Genomic DNA, 11361 nt, shown 5'->3' with positions numbered 1-11361 from the left:
ATGACAATTCATAAAAAGTAAATTTATTTGCACAAAGTAATTTACAAAGAAATATAAATATAGGATAAAATATATATAAAACAGGAGCTAAGACATTAAATAAACCTCAAAGAGACTAGCAGCAGAATGCATACGGTAAAATATTCCAAAGGGAAGTCCAATATTCACAACAGCCGTCCACAGTGTGTATTTGTAGAAGTGCATCTCAACTGAATGGTTAAACTGTGGACGAGCTCCAAATGCAGGCATGATCCAAAGCTGGGAATGCAGAACAAAGAAATAAGACTGAATAGAAACCAGCTCTGTAGCAGGTTTGAGAAAAAGAAAATAGCATAAATACAACTTACAATTATGTTTGCAAGCAGTAGAAAGGCACAGACTTCCTTCAGAACTCTTCTTTTCCACTCTGGCTTATCAACACCTGAATTTTTGAAATAGGTGGCATCGTTACGCTCCATTATGGTGCCAATTCCTGCATGTTCATGGACATGGACGTGCGTACTTGTGTGCAGAGCTGCCTCATTCGTGACGTGGAAAGGCTCACGATTGAGGCCTTCGATGATGAAGTAGTTCTGCAGGCCAAGCTGCAGCACGAGCATCACAGCCCAGGCCAGGTTGAGAGCATTCAAATAGCTTTTGGCTTCCGTTGCCACCACAGCCACAATAGTGAAATAACAAATGATGAACTGCCCCATTGAGGCTCCCACCAGAAGCCCCACATCCAGGCTGCGAGAGGGATTTTTCTCTGATACGTGATCCCTGTGATCGAGCCTGTAGGCAACACAGCCGATCACAGTGGAGATGGACATGAGGGTCACTATCACCATATTCAGGCTAAAGTGAATCACCAGGGCCTCCTTTCTCTGCTCCTCATCATCTGTTTGAATGTACGGTTCATAAAAAATGAATGTTAAAATTCCTGCCAGCACCAGGAGCACCCCCAGCACAGGCCCCAAACACACATCCTTCGGACGGAACTTCATTTTGTGGTGGTTGTGATCCTCCAGAAACCGACCCACATTTTTCCACATGACGTAGGCCATAGCTGCGGCAAATAAACTGTATTCTACGTTGAAGGGGTACAGATAAAAGAAAGCATCTTTAAAAGTGTCGCATGCAGAGTGACTGCAGTTACACTTGTGTTCACTGGAGCTGTCTGGGGGGGGAAAAAAAAGAGAGCAGCTTTAGATTAGTTTGAGTGAAACAAAATGTAGGTTAGATTTTATAAATCAAACCTCCGTGTGAGGAACTGGTATTCAGATGTGGAATCCCAGTTTGGTGAAGCGACTCTTCAGTTACGGCTGCCATCCATACTACTAGATTAGTTGAAAGTGTAATAATAAGACCACACCTGGAAGGAGGGAAAACATGGCTGAAGACAACGCCACTAGCCACGTCATCTTAGTTTTTACAGGAAATACTTTACCTTGTTAGATTAGTGTGTTGCTGCACACAGTCTTTTGCATGAATCCACAGGAAGTAGGTCTAAAAACAGACAACTTTTGATAAATAAGTGCAGGTAACAACTAGTTCTCAAACTGCATTGGCAAGATTCTCTTTAGAAATGACAACCTGGACAAACAAATGTACTGCTTGCACAGCAGGGAAGGCGACTTTAACACCCGAATCGCAGTGGAGGTAGCCAACATAAGTGGCCATCTTGAAGATATCCATCAGGAGGCTGAGTAGCCCAAACAGCACAAGTCCAGCTGGAATATAAAGCTCAATAATAAAGCTTTTAAATAGAAAAAAATGAAAGTACCAAAACGAATGTATTAGTAATCCCACCTTTTAGCCACACAGGCCCAGCGTGGCTGTCTTTAAACAAACGTCCCTGATCCTTTCTGGAGGTGAAGACCATGTAAAACAGCATCCACAGCGTAGAGAGGAGGAGTAGGATTATGAGGAAGATTTGCAGGTGCTCAGCAGTGATGGCCACACTGTTGAGAGCACTGGCAGCAACCAGGGAGATGCCCAAAATCAAGATGTTGACACAGATTATGCCTGAAAGGAGCCGTCCGTGACCTCGGTGGGCCTCCTCTCTCAGCGCTTCCACGTGTTGTGGAGGTCGTCTCTGCCCGTCCATACTCTGCCCGTCCATACTGGTCATATTCACTATGGACAAGTCCTGGATGGTTTCACCCTGTGCCCCTGTTTCAATGTTGGAGGGATGGGCTTCAACTTCATTCAGGGTTTTTCTACAAAACAATCCAGTCATTCAGGTCATCATTGTGAAATCCTGCAAAACTGATATTTTTTGGTGACACCCCCCACCCATGTTTAATCTAAACAAACAAACTTAGAGGTACATTTTTAAAAGGCAGGAACCACAAGTGATTTAATTTAAAACAAATGCTCAAAAGATCCTTTTCCCAGTGAACAAAGGCCTTTAAGCAACTGTGAGATTTAACAACAAATGCAAGCACCAGAGTGTGAAATAGCACAACACCTGAGATTTACCTGGAGAAAAGTTGGTTGCAGGTATATCTTATCTGCTGAGTTACAGTTTTCATGATTCACTTTCAGATGAATCTTTAAAACCTGTGTGTTCAAGATAAAAATAGTTGTGGACAACAGAAGATGGCTAAGTCAGCGCCTTCCTCAGCGTCTCACACACTGCACATGTGAACTTGAAGGCAAACAGGTGCAGTTAGTTTCAGCAGATTAGTGAGGCTTTTTTCCCCATTTCTTTCTCTCCAGCGCCAGGTACGTGCAGCCCCAGCCCGCCTCCCTCGCATAGGTGGAGTGCAAAGGAAAAGTGGAAAACAACTTTGTTTTTTTGTTTTTTTCTTTAGGCTTCTTTTGTCGCCCTCGTGAGTCGTGAGTCACCTCCGCGACGTCACGTCGTGCGAAGTTTCACGTCTCACGCTTTTCTGCGAGACCCCGCTCAGCGAATGCGTGTGCTGATGCATGCACACTTCCAAGAAGTATAAAGAAGCAGCTGGTGGACTTTTCCAGAGCAAAAAAACAAAAAAGGACATATGGAAATTCAAAGTAATGTTGAACTTTGCAGCACAGCATTTTGATAATTAGTTGCATGACTCGATCTGCTTTAAACAGCTGGTTAATACGATTTAAGAAGAACAGTGTGCTGTGTAGGGTTATTGAGTGCATTTGAAAAAAATGTCTATTAAAAAAAAAAAAGAACAAAAAAGAAAATGTAATGTAAATTAATTTCTCATTTCCTTGAAATTAGGTAAACTTGAACCTGAACTCTTCATTAAACTTAGATCAGGCCTGATAACAAAAAAGAAAGTATGCATTTACAGCAAAATAGCAGCTTGGGGCAACCAACCTGTCAAAATAAATTGCTACTATAAGCTTGTCAAAAAATACTCATTCATCTAAAGTGACAATGTGGATAGGGTCCCTACAGACAAATCGAAGAAGTTTTAATTTTCTAAGTGTATAAAATGACTATACAAACACATCCAGTACTCCCACCTTGTTAAAATTCCATATGTCAGCTACCCCAAACTACTGTCAATAGATGCAAAAAGAGGAAGCTCATCACCGGATCCAGTTTTATTGAAGCGGGGGTCCTCCTTCTACATCTTTTGACAGTTCTCACGACATTTGGTCATTGACTTGTACGAACTTGGAATTACATTTCTGAGTCTTGTTAGAGATCGTAAATAGCAATTTATGTTGATGTTGAAGTTTCTCTGTGTGCTCTCCAACTTTAATGCCAGCATGTTCCACTCACATGGTTTTAGTCCCTCATGAAAGTTTACAGTCTTTGTTGTGTAATAATAATCCGAGGGTTGTTTGAGTTTTATAGAAACTAACTCTGGTTTGTGTTTTAGTTGTCAATGGCAACAGAATTTTTTTTTTATCATAAAAGACTCATAGTACAGTTTGTTAAAGGTGCAATAAAAAAAATGAAATCAGTCAAGTAACCTATATTTTCAATATTTAGCTTAGTTCAGTTATTTTAACTGTGTCTAAGAAAAAAACAACCTATCAATAACCAACATCCCACATCTGAACTTCATGTAAACCTCAAAAAATATTTGTTAAGACCAGCTGAAAAGGGGGAAATTATGAAAGGACATATACACTGGATACTTTATGAATCCCAGCACAAATTTAGAAGTAAAGATAGTTTGAATTAGTATAGAAATGTGTTTTCATATTGCAGGTTGCAGATAAAAGATGTCAATCTTTTACAGGTCACCTGCTTGAGCAGGATGATGTGCATCCGAGGTCGTGAAGTTCCCCAGTAAGCAGCGTGCACTCATGTGTTAGTCACAAGGCTGGAGACAAAGGTCACATCGTCTTCCCTCCACCTGTCACAAATGTTCAAGATGCTGAAAACACGAGAAGTGCTCCTCTTGTTCTGTTTCGTCGGGGCAACAGATGCCCTTTACAAACAGTGGATTCCTGATACCAACTATGAGAATACGACCAACTGGGACAAAGGGACTGTTCCGTGTGGGAACGACATAGTTCAGTTTTCAGCCCAAGGAAAAGTGTCTGTGTTCGTGGAGACTACACATGCTGTGCAGGAGATGAGGCTGCCCGTCGATGGAGAGTTCATACTGAATTCAGGGGCTGGCTTTTATGTCCTCAGTGGTAAAGACCCAAGCTGCGGCACAGGCGCGACGGCTCAGTTCAAGGACCCGGAGTCTCTTCGGTGGTTTAATCCAGCTCTGTGGCGGGGAGCTGTCACTCTCAATGACCTGCAGCTCGGAAACTTCCTGTTCTCTGTCCACGAGGAGAGTGTCCCCTGTCAGCATGATGATGTCGTCTTCGAAGCTCTCTCCTCCTTCAGAGTGGACACCAGCTCAAGTCAGCCTAGCATCCCAGTCAAATCCGTGTCTGTGCTGGGGAAGACGTTTGACAGCAGGTCAGAGTTCTCCCAGTATCTCAACTCGCGGTCGGGCCGGCTGCAGTTTCATGGATCCTCGGCCGTCACTGTTGGATACGCAGGTTGTGGGGATCCCACTGGCTGTGACTGTGGGAACTCTGTGAACCACCAGGTGATCTGTAGCACAGTAACGTGTACATCTTTTAGCTGTAAGCAGCCTCTCAGGCCTGTGGGACACTGCTGTGACGTGTGCGGGGCCATTCTTACCATCAGATTTGCTGAAGGTTTCAATCTGCAGAATTACAGGGAACGAATCCGTCACCTCTTTCTTATCAAGCCACAATACAAGTCCATTCAACTTGGCATGTCAAAAGTCTCCAAGCCGCAGCGACTGATGGGGCTGATCCCTTTTGGTACGTCACCTGAGATCCAGGTAGTTATCCTGGATGGAGAGACAGGCAAAGTGTCCGAAACCCTGGGTGAGGACATTGTAAATGATATTAGTTCCCACGGCTCGGAACTGGGAATAACAGGGGTTGAATTTCAAACTTCATCTGGGAGCAGCGGCAATCAGTCCGGAGGGAGTGCTGGGATGGTGACGGGAATTGTGTTTGCCGTTTTAATTGTGATCGCAATCATCATCATTGTAGTTTCTCTGATCCGTAAGGGTCTTGTTAAGATGCCATCCATGCCTTCAATGCCATCTCTTAGACGCTCTCAGAAAACCTCTGATGTCGACAATATTGGCGGACCTCTCGACCATGGCTTCGATAATCCCATGTTTAACAACCCCGACATGCTGAGTAATATTCCTGGTCTGTATGACACTGAACGTAATGCAATCTCCATGACTCAGACAGGAGTACAATTTGTAAATCCAGTGTATGATGAGAATGAAACTGATATCACTGTGTAAAGTCCATCTTCACATATGTTTGATTCAATGCCAATTTTACAGTTCATGAATAATGTCAATGTATAGATTTACAGTAGTGAGTAGTGAGAAAAAGATCATAAAGTACTGGCAGATAATAAAGCTTTTAATGACCGAATAAACATGCAAGACAAATAACTGAATAATTGACAGAGTGAATTACTGGTGTGATCTTTCACTCATGCATATCACATTCAGGAGCAGTAAAGCAGAGACAATCTGCAGTAAATTCTCAGCACACCCTCTGCTGCACCAGCTCATCCTCATGCTGCACAGTTACCACTAGATGGTAGTAAATGTTATTTGACATATATGTGACTAATCACCCTTTTTTTACAATATCTTTATGGAACTTGTCACACGACCTCAATAAACATTTATGGTACTCTGCTTTTCTTTTACAAGCTCATCATTTTGCATCAATCAGAGAAACTACATTATCTTTCTTTGACAGCCAGACTGATACGTATAAGGGCTCCATAAGCTCAGCCGTGTACGCGTGGAGCAGCCTCACACCGTCGGTGACATTATAAAAAGACACAGTGCCTCGTTGAAAGTCAAGATATAAACCGATCCTGGTGATATCGGTGACTTCTAACGGTGTCTCCACATCAGCGTGCCATGCGGAGAAACCTCGGCTGTTCCTTCCCATACACCATGAAAAATCATCTCCGGTGATGCAGCTGCTGCTCTGCTCTCCTTTACGATCAATACTCTTGCAGGTGACGCCGACGTGAGCACCCTCGCCACTCAGCTCAGCCTCGATGTAGTGCCTTCCCAAATACAGGCTGTCCGAAGTCATGGCCTGACGCCAGAACTCAAAGCGACTGGGGTGGTATGGGTAGCTGTGCTGCCAGGGGCTGGTGTTGGTCAGCTTCTTGTTGTCCTCCGTGATACGTAGGAAATTATGGGTGGTGTCGGGGTCAAAAGTTAAGTTTTTTGCATCTGAAGGAGGAGAAATGCATTTTTAGATGGCACTGTGTGATTTCTGAACCATAATTTGACAGAAAGGACAGAATATAATGGATGGGGAGGTTTTTACATGTCAGGAAGTCCTCATGAGACTCTGGATCAGGCAGGGTTGAAGGCTGGGAGTCTGGCATCAAGGCTTTGGCACCTCATTTTACAGAAAGAATATTCATTATTTTTACACAGCATGGTGTACTTTTGATTAGACAACGGTTGTGCCAGAGGCACAAACAGAAAATATGAAAAGGCCCTGGCTGCAGACTGTAGTAGTGGAGCTCCACTCTAGTCCAGAAACCCATGACTCCCCCTCTATGGAGCACATAACTGCTAAACAGTGGAGTTATGTTTCTGGTCTGGAGCTGAGCTCCACTCTTCACAGTCTGATGCCAGATTCTCCTGGAAAACACATAAGAGGAAGAATGCAGTAGCTTTTTCTAAACGTAGGCCATAAGTTGCAAGCGGAAATTTTGCATGGAAACACAATATCAGTGAGGGAGCCTGATTGTAATACCAAATCTACTGTAACTGCAAACCATTCGAGAGTCAGTGAGACACCTCAGATGCCAGGAATGGACATAACTGTGGTGCTCAAGCCTAGCATGGTGTCATTAAAGTCATAACCTGTGTTTGTTTGAGGGTGTGGAGTCTGCTCCAGATGTTATGAGCGTTGAAATATATCAGTGCTCTAAAAGCCATACAAAGCATTTCTAGATTGATACTCCTAACTTTTAGTTGCCAAGAACGCATAGCAAGAAAGACTGTAGAAAGAATGATATAAGGAGCTTGAGGTCAAACAAGTTGGCTCACCATTTTTACAAATGATGCTGATTTTTTCCCTGTAGGAAGAGAAAATGAGGGCACACAGCTCCTGTGTGAGATCAGTCACTGCCTGGACATATGAGTTTAGGTAGTCCATGCGGTTGATGTGTACAGTGGGCACAAAAACATCAGCCAATATTTTCTCCCACACAGAAAAACCCTGAAGCATGACAAAAGAAACAAAAGAATCAAGATCATGGTGTGAAATGATTTTGTTAAAAAATAAATGCATGCACTGTATTTTCTCTGATTGACAACTTTTCTCCATGAAAATGGCTACAAAGCCTTGTGAACACTGTCAAAACTCCTGCATCCAAAACGACCTCTCTGAGAACATCTCAAGCTTATCTCATGTTACATAAACCTTTGAGATGAATGTTTTACCCCTATTAACTGTGCACCTCAATATAACCATTACGACAAAATAAAAGAAAGAATTGTATGCTTATTTTGAACACTTTTTGGGATAGTTAAAACCTGACTGTATTCTATCACATCTTCTTCACATCTTGTGAAAATCAGCAAGCGTTAGAATCAGACGGCATGAACTCACCTCGTTTTTAAATCTACAATATTCATTAGTCAACTTTTACAATCTTATAATGAAGTGTTGGAAACCAGGAAGAGGTGCCTCTACAAACATTCCTTTTTATGCATTTTTGTCACCTTACAAAGTCAGTTTGTCTGTTGGGTCACAATTCACAGTATTAGTGGATGTGGCTCTGTTGCCTTCTTGCTGCCATTAATTGCTATTTTGCTGCAAAATGATGTCCATATTTAATAAAAACTACTTTGATTCAAGATATTTTGATCTCTAGAGAAAACTGAAGCTCTTTACAATCTAATTATAAGCCAAGGGTTGTTTTAAGTGTGGATTGTCCCTTAGATGTGGAACTTAGGTATTGTGTTATGTACAGACTGTGGTGTTGTCCCTGAAAAAGATTGACCACTTGTCAGTTATGCACTCTCTTCTTGGTTTATCTGAAATAAACTTGAGCCCTGAAACCACAGCAATATTTTTGGATCACTAAACATATGTTTTTATTTAGAAGTTCTGTTCTGAAATTGTTCAACTATCTATTCATCCAGTGTGTAATAAAGTACTGACTTCGGAAACATAAACGGCTAACCTTTGAATTCTGATTTTATAATCACTTTGTACTTACAGCCAGGTTCATTTCTGGAATCAAAAATGCAGATTGTCTCTATTTATGCATTCTTATTGTAATGTGTTCCACATTTTGCACCTGCAGAAAGTCGACATCAGACTTGCTCTTGGACAGCGTGTTCATTTGAGCCAGTATTTTCATGAACTCGGCTCTCCTCTGCTCCAGATGTGCCTGGATGCCCTCGGCCTGTCTCAGGGCCTGTTTCTGCTCTCCTTCCAGCTCATCCTCCACCCTTTTTCTGACCTCCTCCACGGTCGTCTGGAGCCTGGTGAACTGCTGTTCAACAACAACACAAACCTCTTGCACTGACGACTGAGAGAAAGAGGGCAAAATGAGACTGATCATGAAACTAGAATGTGCAGAAAAGATTATGTGTTAATTGAATCTGCAGAAATAACACCATCAACCAAGTTTACCTTAATTAAATCATTATTGTTCTGCAGTTTTCCAATTGCTTCCTCTACGGCCGAGACAGTCTTACTGATTTCTTCATGTTTCTTCTGTAACACAGTCTACGGAAGATTTGAAAAAGACAGCAATTCATGCTCCACTGATTTTTAAATTAAGACCAAATTAAACTAACTAAAACAAATAATTTGCTAGAATAATATATCACTAACAGAAGGAACATTAGAGCACTGTCTCTGTGTTTGTTAAAGGGTTCAAGCTAGAATAATATTTCAGGAAATTAACAGATTGTAATGTGTGCATTCTTTTTTACCTCCATCTGTGTGCGTGCTTCACCCAGTAATTCAGTTGTGTGCCCTTTGTGCTCCTCGCTCTCACAGTCCAGGCACACACAGCAGCTGTCCAGAAGGCAGAAACCTTTCAGAGGAAGCCGATGGACCTCACAGCTCTGACAGTCGATTTCATGGAGGGGGTCCACCAGACGATGGTTCTGAAACTTGGCATTCTCCAGATGGGGTCTGAGGTGGGCCTCGCAGTAGGAAACCATGCAAGTCAGGCAGGATTTTAATGCTTTGCTGGGGTTATCCATGCACGAGTCGCACAACACGTCTTGCAGGGGCAGTGCATCGGATGCCTGAACAGTAGGATCCTCCAGCTCCTCCTTTATACTTGTAGTGTACTCTATCTCTTTTAAGTTCCCTTCTATGTTACTGCTGAGACTTACCATGTTTGAATACTCTTCGTGTCACCCTAAAGCTGAAGCCGCTGAGTTTCTTCTCATGCAATCACCAGTCTTCTCTTTGCCCCTCAGCTATAAAGACTTGAAGTCCATGAGGAAAGAATTAAGAGCCACGCCTAAGGTATTCTGTGTTGCTCCAAAAGAAGCTTTCTCACTTTTCCCCCCTCCCTTGTTTTGCTCTTTGCCCTGCTTCCACTTTCTCTAAGTTTAGAGCACAGGGAAATAAACATATGATGAAGGGAAATGACACCGCAAAGCATGGGGGAAACATCCCCTGTGACGTTGCATTACTGATTAAACCTCTGAAAGGAAATGGAATTTGAAATATTATAATTATTATAACTAATATGGTTATTTTTTTGTCCGCTGGGACCTTTGGTGCAGCTAACGCCAACACTGAGTTTCCCTTTTCCTTTTGATAGCAGTGTATTACATCAAATGTGTGCAGCTACCAGACAGCAGCAGTTATCTGCAGAGCAGCTTCCTGATTTCAAGTCATGCAGCACAGAGATAACAGTGCTGCTTGTTTTACTGAGTGAGCAACAAGATTATCAAAGCAAATGCTGTCCTCGCTGATCTGTGTCTGCCTGTCTCACACACCACAGTCACCCCAGAAGCTTAAAATGTTGTCGCTCTAAACAGACAGCGAATGAGGAGTGATGTTTATTATCTTGTTCATTTGTACAGAAAATTCATCCATTCATCCATCCGTCCGTCCATCCATCCATCCATCCATCCATCCATCTTCTACAGTTGTTTCATTCTGCAAAACTATAGGAAAAAACACAGAATGCAGAACAAAGAGAAAAACAAAACAAAGGATGCATATCTATTTGTAGAGATGAAGCACATAGCTTACATTACAATTAACTGTTGCTGTGTTGAAAGCTAGTACCATGTCACCCACTGGTGCTGTAAACTAACATGCCATTTCTTCAGTAGTTTCAGTTACTTAGGCGTCACTGTCTTTGCCAGTTATATTGGGCTTGGGCTGGAAGACAAATGCAGTGACAGTTCTGGACCACAGCAGAACTGTGGGGGGCCTCCAGGGCGAAAACACTCCACTTTTAGTCTACAGTTGCTTTAATGAATGTGTGTGCTTTTCTCACTGAAAAACTGACCTCTGGAAAGCTAAATTAAGAATTCATCTACAGTAAACTGTTTTGCTATAGTTATCATTTAAGCTTTTTCTGTTTCTTTACTGGTATTTAGAAAATATTCACTTTTACTTTTTATTTTATATGAAATTGTTTAAATATATATATTTCCTTTATTTTTTTTCCAAAAATAAAGTAAAAAAACTCAAATAAAAGTTATTACAGTGACTAATAATGCATGCATGAAAGAAACTTAGTTGAAGTAAGAAATATAGTTGCAAGGGTAGTACACACACTCATGTTAAAAGTATAAAACCTAAATACTTATAGAAGTATGAGTGAGAAGACGCCCTTTCTGCCCTGAATAACTTTGCAAATCTCTATAAAAGCCTATATTGCATTAGGTAGTTGTCGCA

The 11361-nt window shown here is 41.9% G+C and overlaps 3 protein-coding genes across 4 annotated transcripts; 1 reads left to right on the top strand and 2 right to left on the bottom strand.

Annotated features, from left to right (window-relative positions):
• Nucleotides 1-87: 87 nt before the first annotated feature.
• On the bottom strand, nt 88-2110 carry otop2 (otopetrin 2). The gene is made up of 6 exons (XM_061711193.1): nt 1789-2110; nt 1573-1709; nt 1427-1485; nt 1236-1351; nt 348-1156; nt 88-258 (listed from the first exon to the last, which is right to left on the bottom strand). Exons 1-6 carry the CDS (start codon nt 2108-2110, stop codon nt 88-90), a joined length of 1614 nt encoding a protein of 537 aa, XP_061567177.1.
• Nucleotides 2111-4082: 1972 nt separating this feature from the next.
• On the bottom strand, nt 4083-9909 carry LOC133422247 (E3 ubiquitin-protein ligase TRIM16-like). 2 transcript variants are annotated; one of them, XM_061712197.1, is made up of 6 exons: nt 9423-9909; nt 9118-9213; nt 8780-9013; nt 7521-7692; nt 6787-6861; nt 4083-6689 (listed from the first exon to the last, which is right to left on the bottom strand). In XM_061712197.1, the coding sequence occupies exons 1-6, from the start codon at nt 9834-9836 to the stop codon at nt 6154-6156; spliced, it is 1527 nt and encodes a 508-aa protein (XP_061568181.1). In that variant the 5' UTR covers nt 9837-9909; the 3' UTR covers nt 4083-6153. The 2 variants fall into 2 exon arrangements, with proteins under 2 accessions (XP_061568181.1, XP_061568182.1); XM_061712198.1 differs by having other exon boundaries at nt 6787-6852.
• amn (amnion associated transmembrane protein) lies at nt 4264-6134 on the top strand. The gene has a single exon (XM_061712199.1). The coding sequence runs from the start codon at nt 4299-4301 to the stop codon at nt 5724-5726; it is 1428 nt and encodes a 475-aa protein (XP_061568183.1). The 5' UTR covers nt 4264-4298; the 3' UTR covers nt 5727-6134.
• Nucleotides 9910-11361: the final 1452 nt, after the last annotated feature.

Source organism: Cololabis saira, chromosome 21 (assembly GCF_033807715.1).
Source record: "Cololabis saira isolate AMF1-May2022 chromosome 21, fColSai1.1, whole genome shotgun sequence".
NCBI lineage: Eukaryota > Metazoa > Chordata > Actinopteri > Beloniformes > Belonidae > Cololabis > Cololabis saira.
The sequence above is the reverse complement of the archived record's forward strand: the minus strand, read 5'-3'. Positions and strand labels throughout refer to the sequence as shown.

What these genes read in the sequence shown, in the direction of transcription:
- otop2 (XM_061711193.1), bottom strand. Translation starts at nt 2,110, where the DNA reads ATGACCAGTATGGACGGGCAGAGTATGGACGGGCAGAGACGACCTCCA. An exon ending in CAGTACATTTGTTTGTCCAG is followed by an intron (nt 1,486 to 1,572) that starts GTTGTCATTTCT and finishes GTCTGTTTTTAG; the next exon opens with ACCTACTTCCTGTGGATTCA. An exon ending in TACTGCTTGCAAACATAATT is followed by an intron (nt 259 to 347) that starts GTAAGTTGTATT and finishes CTGCATTCCCAG; the next exon opens with CTTTGGATCATGCCTGCATT.
- amn (XM_061712199.1), top strand. Translation starts at nt 4,299, where the DNA reads ATGTTCAAGATGCTGAAAACACGAGAAGTGCTCCTCTTGTTCTGTTTC.
- LOC133422247 (XM_061712197.1), bottom strand. Translation starts at nt 9,836, where the DNA reads ATGGTAAGTCTCAGCAGTAACATAGAAGGGAACTTAAAAGAGATAGAG. An exon ending in CTGATGTCGACTTTCTGCAG is followed by an intron (nt 7,693 to 8,779) that starts GTGCAAAATGTG and finishes GTCATGCTTCAG; the next exon opens with GGTTTTTCTGTGTGGGAGAA. An exon ending in CAGCATCATTTGTAAAAATG is followed by an intron (nt 6,862 to 7,520) that starts GTGAGCCAACTT and finishes CTGTAAAATGAG; the next exon opens with GTGCCAAAGCCTTGATGCCA.